The sequence below is a fragment of the Poecile atricapillus genome, chromosome 2, assembly GCF_030490865.1.
Source record: "Poecile atricapillus isolate bPoeAtr1 chromosome 2, bPoeAtr1.hap1, whole genome shotgun sequence".
NCBI lineage: Eukaryota > Metazoa > Chordata > Aves > Passeriformes > Paridae > Poecile > Poecile atricapillus.
The window spans coordinates 57,389,051-57,408,368 of record NC_081250.1 but is presented as its reverse complement, the minus strand read 5'-3'; the positions used below and the strand labels follow the sequence as shown (position 1 = coordinate 57,408,368).

The 19,318-nt window shown below is 38.0% G+C and overlaps 1 protein-coding gene across 1 annotated transcript in view; it reads left to right on the top strand.

Annotated features, from left to right (window-relative positions):
• RAMP3 (receptor activity modifying protein 3) overlaps positions 1–19,095 on the top strand; it is a 41,172-nt gene extending 22,077 nt beyond the window's left edge. Inside the window, exon 4 of the mRNA XM_058832825.1 lies at positions 17,564–19,095. Within this exon, the coding sequence (XP_058688808.1) occupies positions 17,564–17,819 (256 nt within the window). The 3' untranslated portion in view covers positions 17,820–19,095. The remainder of the gene's footprint in view (positions 1–17,563) is intronic.
• The last annotated feature ends 223 nt before the right edge of the window (positions 19,096–19,318 follow it).

Here is a 19,318-nt window from a genome sequence, read left to right as displayed (position 1 = left end):
TGAGAGTAGACATTGTTATTTGATGTCATGCATTCTGCAAGAAGCATATAACATCACAGAATGTCCGGGGTTGGAAGTGGCTGTAAAGATCCCCTAGTTCCAGCCCCCCTGCCGTGCTCAGGGACACCTACAGGCTGATTTAGTCCAGCTCATTAGAGGAGCCCTGGGAGATGGGACAGAAACACTTCTTACTTTGGAGTAATCTGACAAATTAATGAAAAACTGGTATATCTAGCCATGAGCACTTAAAATTCAGATGTTCAAACCTGGTAGTATTAGTTTGTGCTGCTTTTATATCTAGCCTCCACCAGTAACAGTTAATCAGCCTGGACCAGGTAGTGGGTTAAAACTGTGAGTTTTGAATGAAGGAAACTGTTTCTTCACGGAGTAACTTCTACATGGTGCTCTTATAAATAAATCTTTGTAATTTATATTGAAATGTAGCACTTAATGGAAATCTGCTAATTTTCTAAATTCCTTGTTTCGTGGAGGCATTTTAGCACTTGATTGTAAATGGCTGTCCTTTGGTTATAGGATTGTAAATAGCAATTATCTGTAGTGCTTCACCATTTGGCTGGGCATTTGTGAGAGAATTTGCAGTGACTCCAATTTGCTGTAACCTAATTAAACTGAAAGATTTTCTGACATTGCTGATATTCTTAACAAACTTGTGTTCTTTAAAAAGCAGCCTTTTCACTGATTTTGAACAGACCAGGCTTCTGTGTGTGGCAGCTGGTTCTGCAAACCAATATGAGAGTTTTAGCCTCCACAGTTGATATTGATCTTGCTGGGAATGTTAGAGGATCACATATAAACAGTAAATTTTCAGATGAAGTTTTAATGAAGTTTTAATTTATTTTTTTTTAATAGAAGCACTATTAGATGGAAGTTTAATTTTTTGCATATTTCTGTGAGGATTCACTGTTAGTTAGGGTACAAGTACTCTGGGTCAAATTGTCCAAAGGTATTTGAAAGCTTAAATACGATGAGGGTTTATGTAGTGGGTTTCAGTGGTTCTAGCTTGGACATCAGAATGTGTAGGCCAACCACAAACATCTTACAAGAAAGGCAAAACCTTCAGTATACAGCCATGGGTATTCATTGACAGAAGAGCAGGAGTTTACCTAGTCACAGTTTTGGTGAGACCTTTAGATTATTAAGAGAGAGCTCTGAAGATGAAAATACAATGAGGTTGTTTAAAAGATCCAAAGTTATGGTACATGGCAAGTGATTAAGCAGAGACTAAAGTGTGGGTGAAAGCTATATGGGGAATTAACAAAAGCAAATATGCTTCTCATCTGCCAGAAGACTGGAAATTGCAGGAAAGGTTTTATTTTTCATGTAATATTTCTGTTATGTCTACTTATAGTAACATGCATGTTAATAGTGCTGCATTACATATAATAACTATGCATTATATTTCTGTATTGTCTTCTTAATATTTAGCAACTACAGCTGAATATGTAAGATCGACTACTGTCCACAAGCCAAAATTCATTATTAACAGTCAGACTTTTTTTTAGTGTGCTGTGATAAATCCTGATGTAGGACTGCAGTTGAGAGGCCAGGTATGACTAATTCCTGAAGCAAGTGGCCAGATGAAGATGGGAGTGCCCAGAGCTGTCTTACATGAACCTGGAAAAATGTTCTTTATTGTCATTGCTTAGATTACTTTCTATTCTTAGTTCATGAAACAGTTTTTCAAATACTTCTAACTGGATCCTGGAAACAATTTAGCTAGAACAAACAGTCTCTAAACAAATCTGTGTGTGTCTCCTAGGCCTAACCCCTATGGAAATGTGGGGCCAAAATGTACTAAAGATGATTTTTAGTGTCTGGTTAAGCTTTTGGCCTGCTCCCAAGCACCAGTCTTCTCTCTTCTGCATGACCATTTTCCAAATATTTCTGAGTGTAGTTACCAGCATTTCAGTAATTTTGAGGCCAGAGAGATGGCTGTGGCCATGTCTGCACTGTTGCGTAGCACAGGCCATGCAATCTGCCCAGTAGTCACTATTCTAAACCCTGTAAGAGTGAGTGAGTATATTATGGAAAGGCATCAAAGCTTCATTTAAAAGATGGGTATTGATCCATTATGTCTATAAACAGATTGTGTCACCTGGTACAGGTGAGGCACTCTTACTTCAGGCCAATAGTAGTGTTGAAGCACTCGTCTCACAACTGTCTAGGGTTGCATACTTGCTACTTTGGGAGCTCCCAGCCAGTCATTCTGTTTTTACCAGCCAAAGAATAGCTGTGGGTTTAGAGTCCAAGGGTGAAATAGCAATTTGTTTTGGAAGAGACTTCTAGCAAAGTAGTGCATTTAACACATATCAGATCTAGATTTTCTGTTTGAGAAAAAGAACTGATTGTAACAAGCTTCTTCCTCCAATCCCAACATTTTTTTTTACCTGTTTTCACAGCTCTAGGAGTCCCTAATTTGCTGTGGGGCAGTGGCTGTGTGACATTGCTCTACAGCACCTGGAAGATGTTAAAAGTCTAAATTTTCAGATGCTTTAAATTTCAGTTCATAGCAGAATAGGAGAGGGTGATTTTTTTCTGTAATACTACATCTGCAGCAGATTCATTGCAGGTATGTGTGTACATGACAAAATTCCCTGCTTTGCTGAGTGCAAGGTCCAAGGTCTGTGCCACTGTAAATAATAATTTTCTTTTTCTGTTCAGCCTTAGTGTAGTTTTCCCATATCACTTTACATGAAATATTAATTCTATAAACAGTTTCAGTCCCATTGAAGATGATGAGGGAGTCCACCCATGTTCTGTACAGATGCTGAGAATTTGAAAAAAGTTTTAAAGAAAAAAATCTATGACTAAATTTGATGTAATTTGGAAAAGTGATCTTGTTGCTCAATTTTAAAGTCAGTGGGAGTTTTGCCTGTTAAAATTTGGCCCAACTAAGCTAACTGTAAAAGTGCCTAGTTTTTAAAGAAACTTAGTAAAATATTAAGTGTAAGAAAGCCAGACCACATTAGGATCAATGGGAAGGCAAACTCTGGAAGAAACCTGTGCAGCCCAAAATGAAATTATATGTCCACACTTTGTGAAGCTTGGAACTAAGAACCTCTCCTGGGTAAGTGTGCATTTAAAACCCTCCAAATGGAGTAATTTTCTTGGTTGGTTATCTAGGTTTTTTCATCTTCCCCACTGACTGCTACAGGAAGCCTGATATAGACACGGATCAGCGATTGCATCCAGCTGCTGATGACAAAACTTCTACAGAAGAGAAATGAACTGTGAAAACCTTAGAATTGCTGAGTGGTTTGGGTTGGAAGGGACCTTAAAGATCATTTGGTTCCAAGCTGTGGACAGGGATATCCTCTGCTAGACAAGATTGCTCAAAGCCTCATGCAACCTGTCCCTGAACACTTCCAGAGATGGGGCATCCACAGCTTTTCTGGGAAACCTGTTTTAGATAGTAAAAAATTTCTTTCCAATGTCTAATCCAAACCTTCTCTTTTTCAGTTTAGAGCCATTCCCCCTTGTTCTGTCACTACTGTCCCTCTCAGCACTCTTTAGTCCCCTTTGGGTGCTGAAAGGTGCTGTAAGAACTTTACAAATTCTCTTTTACAGGCTTAACAACCCTAAACATCTTAGCCTGTCTTCAGAGGAGAGGTGCTTCTTTTAATTTTCTTTTTGCAAAATGGGGATTGTTTCTTCTTTTCCAATGAGAACTTTACTGAGTTGTTGTGACTCCTCAAATGTGATGGATAGTGACTTAGCTACTTCCTCTGCTGGTTCTTTCAGGACTTGCAAATGTCTCTCATCAGGACCTGTGGACCTTCAGGTTCCTTACATATTTTTGAAACTGATCTCCTACTGTGGGTAGTTCTTCATTCTCCAAATTCCTGCTTTGCCTGCTGTAAGTTGAGGGGTCTGACTGGAGCATTTGGCAGTGAAGACCAAGGCAAAAAAAAGCCTTCTCATTTCTTGGGTAACCACCTCTTCTGCTTCCTTCCAGATAGGGTCAGCATATTCCCTAGTATCAAATCTCAGTACAAATACCTAGTGAAAATCTCAGACAAATTGCTGGGTTTGTTTTGCAGCTGAGGTGAGCCACTGATTCGTGTGAGCTAATGTTCCCATGGTAATGGTCTTGCAATTAGAAAAGCAACATTTAGTTCATTCTTATAAATATTATCAGAAGTCTTGATTCTGGATTTTTGCATGTGATTTTCTCATGTGAAGGGCAATCTGGGACTGCTGGAAACTGGATGTTTGAGTGACTAGCACATGTAATTTTAGATCCAGAACAGTACTGATCAAAGGGAGTCCCACCCTTCCTCATTTGTGTCATGTAGGAAGGGGGAGTCTGTATTTGTGTTGGGATTCATATCCCTATAGACAGACTTGTACATTGGTTATGGTTTACCTTGGGCAAAGCATGATAAGAATGCTGCAAATCACAAATGTGTTTGCACAGCAAAAGGCCATTGTATTGCCTGGTCTTTGGGTAATTTTCTGCAGTGGTGTTGCCTAAAGTTCTGTATGCGTCTGAAGAGTAAGATTTATTTTCCCTGAAGATCAAAACGAGAAGGGAGATAAAAATCCCACAGTTAGCCAGCTGTAAGTCCTCCCAGTTTTGTTAGTACAGATTTTATAGAAGAAAATATTCTTTGTCAGTTTAGTGTCTCTGTGAAGGAAGGTTGAGTAAACGTGCACTTTGTGTTGCCTCATTGTGTCAGTATAGCTGATTTACAGTTTAGTATTCAGTGGAGTATGAAAAAAGGACTGGTGTGGTAGACGCCAGCATTTGGTCTTCATTGGTAGGATTGTCTTCTTTTGAGCTTCTCATACAGATACAGTTACTGCTTTTTATTAAGCTCTGAGTGAAAGCTGAGAAGACGATGCTGATATTTAATCTTTTTTACCTGTATATTTCTTTCATCTCTTTACATATCAAAACTTTCAGTAATTTTGTGCTAAAAAAGCCATCTTAAAACTCCTAGAGGTCATGGCAGCAATGACAAAACCAGGCTGGTAATTGTTACCCCAAGAGCATACTATTTTCCTTCTGTGACTCATGGCTTTCTTTTCAAAAGCAAAGCAAAGCAGCCTATAAATCAGTTAGGTGTGAGGAAGTAAGATAATGGAAAAGAATGTTGTGTTTGAGCACTTGTGTTGCCATCATGCTGGTAGCTGGCAATAGCAATTTTTCATTGGAGAAATAATAATGCTTGCCATCTATTATTTAAAACATTGGGAATGAAAGAAATCTAAAATTTGTAAAATCTCATGGAGTAGCCAGGTACAGGATTGTGCTGAATGTGTACAAACATGCTGTTTTTTGATCAGCCATCCTAGTTGCTCTGAAGTTAATGCAGAGGCACAGTTGGTCCCTTAATGGGGCTATAGTAGAATATCTTCCATAGGATCTGTATTTCAGCTCATACTTTCATATGAAATGTACTGGCTTTATTTTTATATTGTGTAGATAAGAATATGTCCTGATGAATATGAATAAAGTGGTTTAGTTTAAAATCATACACCAGGGTTCTACATGAGGCAGGACTACTTCATTCCCTTATAACTGCTTTCCTTCTGATGGATGCAGAGGCTGCAATATGGTTCTTCAGTGCAGTTATAATTAGCACCTTTACTATAAGGAAGAGGCACAGACATTTTATATAATACATGGCTGTGAAAATAAAGTCTGTATTTGATAATTACAAGTAAGGTATTGGAAATGCTTTGGATACTAATTTCTAATAATTTTTTTCTCTTGAGTGCAGAATTACAGAAATGCATTTTAAAACTGTTGGCTGTGGCCGTCTTACATGATGCAGAAGGGTGGTGAAAAACATTCATGAATGTTGAATTTTTTAGTGAGTTACTCTGACTTCTGAATTGTAATGCTAAATTAAGAACATTGGCATTTATAAATTCTGTGATGACCTGCAGACCACTTTGCTTATAAATGCAAAGCCATCAGTTTGTTGAGTTTGTTCTGCAGCATATAACACGTAGCTATGCTACAAACTAGCAAAGCCTTATCAGTTTTTCATCTGATGAGATTTCTTGTGTTTTCATTTTAGACACTGAAAAAAATTGCTTTTTGCAACAAAATCTTGCTTTGAAGAGCTCACTTGACACTGGTAAATGGGTTTATTGTAATGGATTAGGAGAAATTTGCCAGTATTTTGGGAGGCTGCTGAATTATGTATACTGACTACCAAGGACTCAGATTTGATGAACTAAAACTATGTTATTTATACCACAAAACATGTTGTAATTACAGTCTATGAGAGCCACTATTCAGGGATACCAGTGCATTGGAATAGGAAGAAGATAAAACAACAATAATTTATTTGTCATTGGTAACTATTTCTTTCTTTGTTAAGCCACAGGAGACATTGGGTTTTCCCACAGAAAATGTTTCATGACTTTATCATGCCAAAATAATGTGCTTTTTCAACCTATTATCCATCTTTTCAAGGTTTTTAAGAGATCAAATCTTTCTGTTCTTCAATTTATCAATAATTTTGGAAATCTTTGTGGAAGTTCTGTTAGTATGAAAAAAGAGAAGGCTCTTCTGCATCTGCTGCTAAGTAGGAAGAGATTTATTATCAAGACCCAAAAACTTTTCAGTTTTTAATGTCAGATTTCAGCCTCTCAAGTGCTTTTTTCAGGAAGTTTTAGCACCTGTTACATTTATTTGTCCTGAGTCTTTTGGAAAAACAAAAAAAAAAAAGGGAGTGAAATCTGGAATTTGCCAAGAGGTCACTGATATACATATCAGTATTTCCTTAAAGTTCTGGAAGAGTTTTCAACATTGGTGAGGTTGATGCCACCTGAAGACCCCAGGAACAGTATTTTAGCAAGGGTGCTGTGAGTCAAATTGATGTGTACTTCAGTTGATGCCTTGGACTAACGGTGGTAGCTTACACTCACATGGTGGCATCAGTATGTCAGTGCTCATATTTCCAAGTCAACTAACAAATAGTAAAAGATATAAAAATATAATAATTCTAAGTCACTTATAAAAAAAAAATATGTAAGCAATTTAGAGGTGATGTTAGAAAGTCTGCTGTTAAATCTCAGGACTGTCAGCTGATATGCCTTTCAACACCTTTCATGACCTTTTTGAATTCTATTGTGGTAAGATCAATAATTGAGAACAGTCTTCATGGAGCTTATTATTAAAGGCTGCATTTAAAAAAAACAAAACAACATTGCATAAGATTTCTGCATAAAGTTGCTTGGTGGCAAAATAATATGGTATGACTTGATAGACTGGTATGAATTATGCAATGAATATATAGTGGACTGTAGAGAGGCATATATATGCAATGCATATATAATGGACATTTTTAGAGGCAGTGAAAATGAAAATATAAATGTATTATGAAAAGGAAAAGTTAATGCAAACTTTTCTGGTACTTCTGGTTTGCAAAACTGTTTCTACATTCTTGTTTTCTAAATGGATCAACCATGAACATAAAATAATGGAGATTAACTCAGCAGAGAAAATAAAATAGATTTTCTTGCTCCAGGCTACATGTGGTATTATTCATGTGGTTAACTGTTGGCAACACAATAGGTATGAATGAATACTAATTTGCTTTGTACACAGGGTCTTGTTTCAATTACAGAAGTTTATTATGTAATAATACTTCAAAATAAAAAAATAGTATTTTACATGGTTAATTTCCAAGACTCTGGGATTTCTATTTATCTTTACAAAATAGTATATAATTCAGTGTTGGAAAGTAGTTCCAAGACAAGAAATGCAGTCTTCTGCACTCTTAAGCACCTTCTTCAGCCTGTTGTATAATCTGCAAAAGGCAGATGCATGTTGCTGGCTGCATTGACAAACTTGAAGGCAATGTATGAGATGCCTGTAGTGCATATAAAAAATACTAGAGATATGGCAGCTTTGTAAAATTAAAAATTTTCTTTAAGATAAATGCTGAGTATAGAAGGAGTGGAATCCAGAGGTTGTCAAGGCATAGTGCACTGATGCACAATTATGAGCACAATTCTTCGCAGCTTTCAAGGAACTGATGCTTTGCCTTTCTCTCAGATACACAAATATCTTTCATACATTTCACTGACTGCTAAAATGTGCCATTTCATATTAAGGTATCATTATGAAATAAACATAGAAATGTTAAATTGGGTGTTCTGGCATCTAGAATTGGGTTCTATGTCTGCCTGTGGGACTGGGAGTTATCAGTGAGTCCAATTTTTACCTACAGGAAGGTAGCTTAAGAAGCACAATGATCTATGTTGTGTATAATTTATCACGTTTCACTGTAATCTGCCATGGATTTTTGCTTCCTGTTACTGGGAAGTATAAATATCTGTCTAGGATGTAGTATGCAGGGGTAAGATATTACTATTAGTATTACTACTTGCAAAAATGTGAGGTTCTTTCTGCTGTTGGCTATTTCTATGCAGGGAAACAGATTGGTTTTTAACCATCACTGTGAAAATAAGTCTTGTTTTCATCAGCCAAAGAGGAATTTGATAAAGACTCAGAAAATACCCTACTACTTGGCTACTCACAGTGCTTAAGTATTATCAGACCCCATAACAGCTTTCTTATATCAAGGGTTTGTAACATTTTATGGGGGATGTGCCATGTTATATTGTCCCTCCTCAAACTGAGGCAGAATTTAGCTGGTCCCAAGCAGAAGATGAGTAAACTTAGCAGATCCAGGAGCTGAGAAGCAGTTACCTTTCCCAGGTGACAGTCTCAGGATGCTGGGTCCCTCTGCTTCTGATCTGCAGACAGTTTGGCCGGACATTGTCCAAAATCCCCTCACACAGTGCTGTCAAGCACCTGCTTGGGAGGTTGCTGGCTCACCCCTAAGCAGCTTCAGGGAGTGTTGGAACACTCAAGTCTTTCACACACAGTTGTGGATAAGGAGTAAGACCCTTTGGTCCACCATTTGCTTCTGTTTGTGTGTATGAGAAGCTGGAACAGTCTTGGGAAGCCATGAAGCAGAACAAGAAGTTACATAAGGAGAGGGAATCTGTCTTTTCCATCACAAGTAAGAGGAGAACACATAAGAAAGGAAGAAACCCCACATTCAATGGTGAGCATGCTGTGCTGTCAAAGCCATGCTGAAGCATAATCATGTACTTGAATAGTAGATAAGCAGAATATCAGGCTTCTTCCCTAACCATCTTTATGCTTAATTTTAAACCAAAAAATTTAAATCTAAGTTTGTTACTGTTCCTCTGATTTTGTGGTTATTTTTTCATCAATTTTGGTCTCGTTTGTGAACTGTCCATGCCTAGATTGTAATTTCATATAATTTATTATGCAAGACTGCAAAAAGGATTTATTCTTTAACTAATCCAGTAGCTGACATAATGTGAAGCTTAAGATCTGTAATTAGTCGACTGATTTTTGACTCCCACTATTTGCGCTCTGCTTGGAGCAGAACACAACAGCCACTCTCCTCCACTAAAAAGGCAAGTGGCTTTTTTAATTACAGGAATATTTTAAAGTTTATGTAAAACCCATTTTCAGTAAATAATCAGGAAAAGTGTACATTCTTTACATGCTCATAAAAATGGTATGAGGGTTATGAAGATGATGATCATGAAAAGTTCAACTTAGAAGCAGATTATTTGTTGGGTTTGGGGTTTTTTTAATTTTTTCAATCTGTGGAGATGCTACAGTGGGTGTTTCTCAAAGTGTAAGCCTGATAGACTGATGATTTCTATTTCACAGCTGCTTATTAGCAGATATTTCTCTCCCTTCTTTCCACTTGAAGAAATAGTGCTGTGGTATTATAGAAGGCTTGTGCTGCTTCAGACTAAGTGGAATCTAATGACAGCTTCCACTCAGCAGGTGACACTTTAATACTCTTTAATATCCTCATAAAAATGGAATATGAAGCAGTTGTTTGTAGATGTCAGCTGGAATGGAGAAGGGCCCTCTGTTCTTTCGTTTCCTGTGAGTCTTTGTCTGTTGGTCAGAAAAATGATTATCTTCATGGTTGCTTGTTTTGAGTGGCTGTCTGGAGGCCCAGCTGTGGAGGACCAGTCTGAATTTGAGCCACATTTTCTCTGTTCACCTGTCAGCTTCGTTTATTGAGATGGAAAGAAAAGTCTGAGCTCCTGAAATGTGGCATGAGCTCAGAATGGTTCTTAGCCAGCACCTTCCCTCCTTACTCTGGCTCCTCCCCAGGTGTTGGAAGATTGGATTGAAGCTGGCAGAGCATTTAATTTTGGAAGCAGTGGCGGAATGATGGTTTTATTATGGAGTTGGAACATTATGCGAAGAGTGGAGACAGATAAGCTGTTATTTGTAGCAAACTTCACAAGGTGAATGAAAAGGTGACTGATGTATTTGGGAAAAAGCAGAACCACCTCAACAGATGGCTGTGTCAGTGTCTGAGCCAAATGCCTGCATGCACCATGAGCACTTGCACTCTCACTGACTGGAGGGAGGATTGTGCATATCCATGGTGACTCAGGTGGAAATGCTTTTGGGAGGGAGTCAAGCTGAGATAGATACAAGGATAGTGTACTGCTCGCATGTTTCTCCATCATTGCTGTGGCAGATTTGAGTGTAATGCTCTACTAGCTTCCTTTTTTTTTGTGATGCATTTTTTTGTTTGCTGGGCAGAAGAGGTGTGGGACTTGTCTGTACAAGGTGCTAGTTGTTCTGGACTCCCTTCCTTGGCAGGGGAGTCTCGAAGGAAGCTGTCTTGTGCATCGTGCCCTACAATTATTCCAGTGTTTCCACTGACTGTTCCCAAGTATGGAGAACTTTGATTGAACTTTGATGACCATAAATAGTAGGAATATGCTTTCAGGGCTCTCATCTCTTTCATGCTTGGCCTTTGAAGGAGGATATGCACCAGAAAATGCTAATGGTTTTCCTGATGACACTGAGGGGAGATGCACAGCTGATGGGAAAGAAAAAAATCCTGATCTTAGTCAGGTATTGCCGTTGCCCTGTCATTGTGAAGTAATCTGAATTGAATAGAGAAATAACTGACTATAATAGAAAAAGTAGATGAGGTAGCAGACGTGCATCTGCCAATTTCAGCACTGAGAAGTGCTTACTGAAAATCAAAAGATGGTCTTACAATTTGGATTTGAATTTTGGAATGCTTCCTGCTTCCCTTCACAAGTTATAGTACAAGGTTTAAGATTTTACTTGTGAAATTTCAAATATTGATGTCCACAAAAACATGTGGCATGTTTCAATGCTTGCACCCAGAAGCATACTGTCTCTTTTGGTGAGAAGCCTAAGAAAATGAAGGGCTTTCACTAGTTGACCAACTTGACAAAAGCTTCAAAACCTGAAGAGGTTTTAAAATTTGCATTTCCCTGACAGAATCAAAAGTATGATGTATTTGACTGTAAAGGATAGGTGTGTAATGATTCTATTCACGCTATTAAGGACATCTTCCACACATTGTCAGTGACGGTTACTTATGAGATACTGTGCTTATAAGCCGGTGGATATGTATGCTTATGTGTTCGTGGGCTTAGGATTTGCCTTCACTTACTCTTTTGATTTTTGTCTAATTCAAGGGAGTTACAGGATTGGCTTCTGAAGACATGATGTAGTGATGGCTTCAGAGACACTACTTCCCCTCTTACTAGGTGTTCTCCAAAAATGGGCTGAGTATACAACTAAATAGTCACTAAAATCTGAGTCAGGAGTGGTGGAAGGTAAAGCCTGCTTGCCAGTCGAAGTTTCTGGCTTGGTAAAATTCTGTTGCTACTAAATATTTGATTTTAATGATGTAGTACCTGATGTCAGGCTATGTTTACCTCCTTGTTCTACATTTGCATAATGTAGTGGTTTCTGTTGCTCATTAGACATGGATATTAAGTGTATAAAGTAACTGCTACCGTTGCTCTTTATATTTTCTGGTGGTATCTTTAGGGAATTAACAACAGTGTAGTAATAGTTGTGCATTATTGGGTATTTACTTAGGTTTATTCAACCATTCTGCATTTTCCAGACAGCTGTTGATGTGAAACTAAGGGTGGAGATCTGTAATTACTTCAAAGGATACCAGAATCTCTTAATTATTTTCGACCCAAGTGAGTATGTCTGTCACAATGTCCATTATTTAGTGGCATGAGAGTAAACTATACTTCATAACTTTGTCATTAAACCAGTTTCCCCCATCCCCCATTAATTTCCTTCCTTATGTTTTTGTAGCACATTATTTTCTTGAGGCTGAATTCTGTATCGGAGCTGCACAGCAGTAGAGCTGATCTGATTAGGGAGGTAAAAATGGGACTGTGAGAATACTCATCTTGGCAGAAGATATGTGATTAAAAGAATGGTGAGATGCTGACACAAATCTGTTTGGAGAGATGTTGAGTGAGAAAATCTCAGAAATATTCCACCATATTTATAGGCTCCTACAAACTATGAAATTAAAGCTGTCCTTTTAACATAGTGGTGAAACATCAGGAAATAATCATCTTAAGGTTTGGATCCTTATTTGAAGTTCATCCAGACTGTTGCACCCTGAAGTCTGGCTGCATCTCACGTAAGAATAGGCTTTTTATTTTTGTGAGATTTTTTTGCTGCTTCCTGCCTCCACTTCATCTGGAAATGCTGTAAGAAAACCCTTTCTCATCATGTGGGATTTCTTGTTATTCTAGTCTGGGTGGAGGTTACAAGGATGATAATTCAATTTAATATTTGACTGTGTATGAAGAAATTTTTGGTTTAATAATCTGGGGGAAAGCAAATAGTTTTAAAGCATCTTTATTAAAATACACCACATGACTTGTACTTTCCTGGAACAGTGTCTCTAGACTTCTGTCTGGGATTGTAGAACAGCAGGAGTGAGTGTCCCTGGTGTATCTATTAGCTAGTTTGCATCAAGACTCAGTTATGCTAGAGAGATTTTTCACTGTATTCTGAGTATTTAGTGGACTCAAAAGAACAAAAATTACAGTGTATTATATGTATCTTGTACTACCCTTCTATAATTGTATCAGTAATCATGAAACTGTTTTATTTAAAATGGGGTAGTGAAAGTTTGGTTTTTAAATCCTGGCTCTCCTCATTAAGCAATTGCAAAACATTCCTGACTGCTTATGTGCTGTATGTCTCTGTGGTGGTCTGTCCATGAGTGCTGGAGAGGTGGAAAGATTCTCCTTTTGGAACTGACAGTGGGTCTACTGGCTGCAGACAGAAAATGCCCTCAAATGTTTGTCTTAGGTAGCATATGTATGGTATTAGGCTTTCTGAGAATTGTTTGGGATTCTTTCAAATAACAGTTTTGCATTGGAAAATGCTTATTTGTTAAAACTCCTAGTTAAACAATCTATTTATTTTCTTAGTCTCACAAAAATGTGAGGAGGAGGTTGTGGGTTTTGTGTTTTTGTAAACAAATCACCTCTGCAGTTTTCCTGTGCAGGGATATTGAGGAAGAAAGAGCAAGAATTCTCCATATTCCTCCCTGCAGATGTGGAAAACTACTGATGAGATTCAAACCCCACTTAGACTGAGAAGTGCCCTGAGTGAGAGGCAACTGCATTCCCTAAGACAGATGAGATGTAAAAAACCCAGCTGTGTATTTAAATGGTTTGAGTGGACACTCCATGAAACACTGTCCCATTAAGGCAAATGTGTCCACTACCATGCCTCATAGTAACTGCCTACTGTCCAGGTTCTTGGTTATAGGTAATATGTAAAAATATGTTTTTTCATGGGTAAAATACAAAGTAAAATCTTCCACAGTTTCAATAAAAAACAAACAAACAAAAAACCCCCAAACAACAAAAAAAACAAACCAGTGACATGGTTGTTATTAGCTGGTTTAGTGGAAAGATAAAGTACAGAAGAAAAGGTGTGTGTGCTCTGAAAATGAAGTATTGTTCTAGAATATTGAAAATCGTCTTTCATGACAAATGTGTTATAGCTCAGAGATTGCTCTGAATTATTTTTTGTGTTCTCTGAAAGTATTTTCAATAATGTATAGTGTGACCAAAGAGTTGGTTCTTCAATAGAAACTACAGTTGTCCTGAGCCTATCAGTGTAAAGCACATCTTTATATGAATTTTGCTGAGTCTGCTACTCAAACTATGCTTTTTTTTCCTATTGGACCACTTGGCTGAGTTGAAACTCCTAATAATTTTTTGGCCCCTTTGTCACAAAGCTTGCAGCCTGACTCCCAGTGCATATCCCTTTCCTGAGTACTACCTAGGGCCCTTGTAGCTAGTCTGAAAGAGATGAAAATGTGTCTCAGCACAAAGAATAATAATGTTCCCACACCCTTTTATAATCTGAGAGGTGAAGGAGCTTGAGCTCCAATGTGCTCTCCAGTTACTTGTTCTGGGAATAAGTAGAAACTATCATTTCTTATTCTTGCCTTTCACAAGTTGTGTAACTTTAATGGACTTCTTTTAAAGTATCTCCAGTCAGAGGCCAGGACATCTTTGTCAGAGCCATTTTATTATACAGAGTGAAAAAGTTTCCTATTCCAGGCTTTACCATTCAAATAAAGAGAATTACATAAGGCATAAAATAACTAAGCATAGGAAAATGGAACTGGAATTAAATATCTATTAACCCCCATCTCCCTCTTAGAAAAAGCCAACAACTTGCAAACCAATTGATCAGCTACAAAAACATCCATGCTGTAGAAATGAGGATGCAGTTGCTCCCATCTGAGGCAGCTGTTCCACAGTGCCATGCAGAGGATCTTTTTTTTGTTACGTGAACTTTCTGTTGCAGTGCATAAACTCTAAATTACTAAACTACATAAATATTTAAGTGAATTCAGCTTTACTGGCTGACATGCAATTCTCCAGCAGCTGAGATTTTCCTTTATGTACCTTCTCAAATTGTGTGAACTGAGACTATAGTGCAGGTGGAAATTTTTTCCCTTTTTTTTTAATGAGAGAAGGTTTTAAGGAAAAATTGTATGTCATTCCAACTATTAAAGATAACATTTTTTTCTACTTTGGATCTTAGGGATTTAGTATTTCAAATACATTGTATGTCACAAATTACTTTTATCTGGACTTTTGACAACACTTAATCAGCTTTTTCTAGCTATGTTGTATTTGCAATCAAAAATCAGTCGGAAATATTTTTGTTCACACCATCTAACATTTAAGAAAAATATATATAGAATTCTTGGTATCATGCTGAATTTTCTATAGGATTTTAAACATAGAGGGGGAAAAAAATTATACCATCAAATTTTGAGCTTAGGGAATTTTCATGCAGAAATCACCTGGATTTGTTGTTGGTTTTCTTACTGAGGTGGCTGTAACAGCAGCTATTGATGGCACAAGGGTGCCCATGAGATCATGGCCCAGAGCAGTTTGAAGCAGAATGCAGCATTCTGGAGTCTGTGCCAGGTGGAGCACTGACCTGTCGGGGCAGCTGGGTGCTCCTCCATCTCTGCATTGTAGCCTGCTGAACCTTGTAGCCTTGCCTTCAGATGCGTTGCTCTTCAGGTCCTCTGAGACTGTATCTCCCACATTCAACTAGACATCTCCAGCTTCTAATTTAGTCCAAGGACATAAAGACTGGATGCCGTCAGGTCACACAGAAGAATGACACTATTAAAATAGCAAACAGCTGATAGTTGTATTTTATTTTTAGCTTATTTCCTGTTGTTTTCCTGTGGATGCTGTTGTCACAAAAGCTTCCTTTCTAGTTGCTTTGCTTAAAATACACATACATTGTGCATGTATGCATCTTCATGGCGGAGTTTGGTGTTAGATTGTGCATGTGTTTGCTTATTGGCTCAAACTCCTTGGGAATGAGAACTGCAAGGAACTTGTAGAAGGGTCTTTCTGTCAGGCTTTTTCTTCTTCTGTGAGCACAGCTCTGGGAATTTTGATGCTCAGCAGGCTGTGTTGCTAACCTCTGTGCCTGTAGCAGACATTCCCCCTGACAGACAGACAGACAGCAGACAGTAGACTTCAGTCTTGGCCCAAACACTGAATGTCTCGTCTCCTCGTCTTTAACAGTAAAGGATTGAGTAAATATTTTTCCTCTCAGGGACTTAGTGTCAGAACGAGTCATCCATCAGGAGCTACCATATTTTTATGGACTGTAAGGAAGAGTAGGGTCTTCAGATGCTATAATAGGATGCTGTCCCTGAAGGTGTCGTGTGGATTTTTTCTCTCTCCTTTCTATTTTTAATTCTCCTTTGAAGTGAGTTTATTGAGTCACACAGGACTAAAATCAACACAACAGACAATAATTCAGCTTCCTTTTTTCTTGCCCTATTCATGCACTGACCAGACACTCTTCACCTTCCTTATTTCTAATCTCCTCCCCCATATCCATTCACTTCCTGAATTTCTTTGGCTTATTCTAACACCAGAAAACACATATGATTACTTATTTAGGCTTATTGTTTCATTATTTTTTCTTGAAGGGTAACCAATTCTCACAAATATAAGCTATTCCTGGACAGGTAAATTTTAGCACATGCAGCACTGAAATCACATGTTAGATATTACAAGGAATTCCCAGCCTTTCATAAGCAAACATGTAATTAGAAATTATTTATTTATTCCCTGCTAGGTATTTGCTGGAGTTGGAGAGAAGAGGAATTTTGTCAAAAGCTAACTTTCTGTGTGTTTATTTTCTCATTATTTTCTTACTGCATGGGGATGCAACAGAACCAAAGTTTTTACACAGTTCTGCATGTTGTGATTCAGTCCTAGTGTCACATCATAATTTTCCCCAGAACATCATGTCTAGTGGCAGTTGAGGCATGAGATATCCATACTTTGTTCGAAGTATCCTGTTCTTGGCACATTTTTGTGTCGCGATTCGATGTTTGCGACATTAGGACCAGACCAGTCGGGAGTTGCATGGCAAAATTAAAATGGGGACAGGTTTGACGAGGGTTACTCGGAAAATAAAGACTTTAATAATGGAACAAAAATAACGAAGGGGTAAAAGCCATATATGGTATGGGGTGATCCTCAAAGACTCCAAAATGGGAGAAACATAACAATGTATAACCTTTGGAACAGAACCATGAACCAATGAACAACTACATTATCATATATGTAGAACATTACCAGCCAGTAAGAAACAAGAACTAGAAACATTGCTTAATATGGAACAACAACATTAGCATAATAACTCCCATGATCCTGTTCTTCTCACTGTAACCTAGCTAGATGTTTTCCCTCTTGGCATCCTGCTTCCCACGGCCTAAGATGTCTCCCGTGTGATCAGTTGAGGCCAGCCCTCTGTCCATCCCAGCCCGCCCAACTCCCACATTTGCTTGTGTGTTTCTTAAAGAATCTGTAGATGTCTCTAGCACGGGAGTTCTGTTTGTATTTAAGTGGCATTAGGAGGTCCAGGCTGTAGTCAGGTTTGACTGTTGTCCGTATGGGATCTCAGAACTTCACATGACGTCTCTCAGTTGCCTTAGTATGAGTGAGTCAGTTCTCCTTCTGCCTCACTGTGTAGTGAGTAGCCACAGCTTCCATTAGGGGTTCTTCAGCGGAGTATCTACATGATAGACACACTCTTAGAGATTTCGTATGGTGCCCTCTGTAGCTTTCTCTAAGTGTAATATGCATATACATTCTATTTCAACTTCTCTTAATTTTCTTCTACTCCCAGGTATTATGACAACTTTACCCAGTGCACAGAACGTGAAGCCAACAATGCAAGTTGCTTTTGGCCAAACCCCCTTGCAGAAGGCTTTATCACTGGAATTCATAAACAATTCTTTTCAAACTGTACTTCAGAAAAGGTTCACTGGGAAGATCCGCCGGATGAAATTCTCATAACACTGATCTTGATCCCAGTCATGTTGACATGTGCCATGATAACACTGGTAGTATGGTGCAGCAAGAGAAGTGATATCCTGGTGTAAGTTCTTCCTCTGGGCTTTCTTTTTCTTCATTTCTTTCTTCCCTAAACACTAAGAAAGGAGGACAGAGAGAGGAACGTGGCATAAAGATTTCAGATCTGCTGAAATGGAACCAGTGAGATACTGAGATGCTCCTGTGGATGAAGAGCTGCCTGCTGCTGCTACAAGTCACTGCTTCTGTCTTGACCATGAGCCTTGCTGGTGGAAAACGGTACTTTCAGTGAGCCTCATCAGCATGGAATTCACAGGCAACTCCCAGAAAAAATGAGTTCCCATGCAAATGGACCCCTTGTCTGCAAAAGGGATAAAGTAACTTTCCTGTGGGTAAAGGTGGTTGGTAAAGTTTTGCAAAGCTGTGGTAATATTGTGGGTAATATTGACTGTGGGGGAAGTGATATCTCTTGAGGTTTTCTGCAGGACATTCAAGGCTTTCATCTGTTAACCCTGTGACTTGGAGAGATCACTGGCAAAGAAACTGATTATGTATGTAACCAGATGGCAGCTTTTCCTAGAAGCTAATCAAAATCATCATTATCAAAACTGGGAAGTATTTTTCTGGCAAAGAAGCAATTTGTGTATCCAATGTCTATTTGTACAGGGGAATTATCATGCCACATTATAAAATAGTTTATAAAATTCCTTTAAGCATTGCTGCTTGGAATTGTATGTCTTACAAACAAGCTCTGGGAGGATGTACAGGTCTTACTTTACAGAGCTGGAAAATGTGAGAGGAAATTGATTGATTATAAATATACTATGGAGTAATGAAGAAACTTTTCATATGCCAGACTCTTTATTTTTCCTCTTTTATAATTACTATTCTTGATGACTTGTGTTCACTGCATATTCTCCACTCTCACTTCGATTTGTGCAAGTGATATCCTACAAATAAATATAAAGGTGTCATGTTGATTGAGGTGCCTTTCAGAGTATTGTACATAAATAGTTCTTTGTCCTGTGAAGAGTGTGGGAACTAAAGTATGAACGTCAAAACTTGGAATAGAAGTAAGGAAGAAGAAGTAAGAGGAAAGAGAAAAAATTCAACTCAGAAGTCTTACTCTATAAAGTTATGTAATGGTTGAAATAAAGATCATATGCTCAAAACAAAAGAACTTCTCTGTGTTGCAAACCTTCCTTTCACAACATGTATTTCAGTCCAGTGCTCTTCTATGACAAGTGTGCAATGTCTGTTACAAGTGACTTTTTATTTTATCATACCTTATGCACACAAATAAAATACAGTTGAATGGACAAGTAATTGTGTTTTATATATTTTATAGTTAGATTTTTCTCCTATAAGATTCTGGCTCTGTGTCTGAGACTCAGGTCTGTGAATATGAGAAGCAGTTCTATGCTTGAATCAAATTAGAAGTGCTCAATTTACTAGATTATTTATCTACATACATTGTATGTATATAGATAAATAAATAACCCCTATAAGATGTACTGGTTTATTTTCACATCCTTTCACAAGGGTTGAAGGCACCAACTTTTTTTTCATT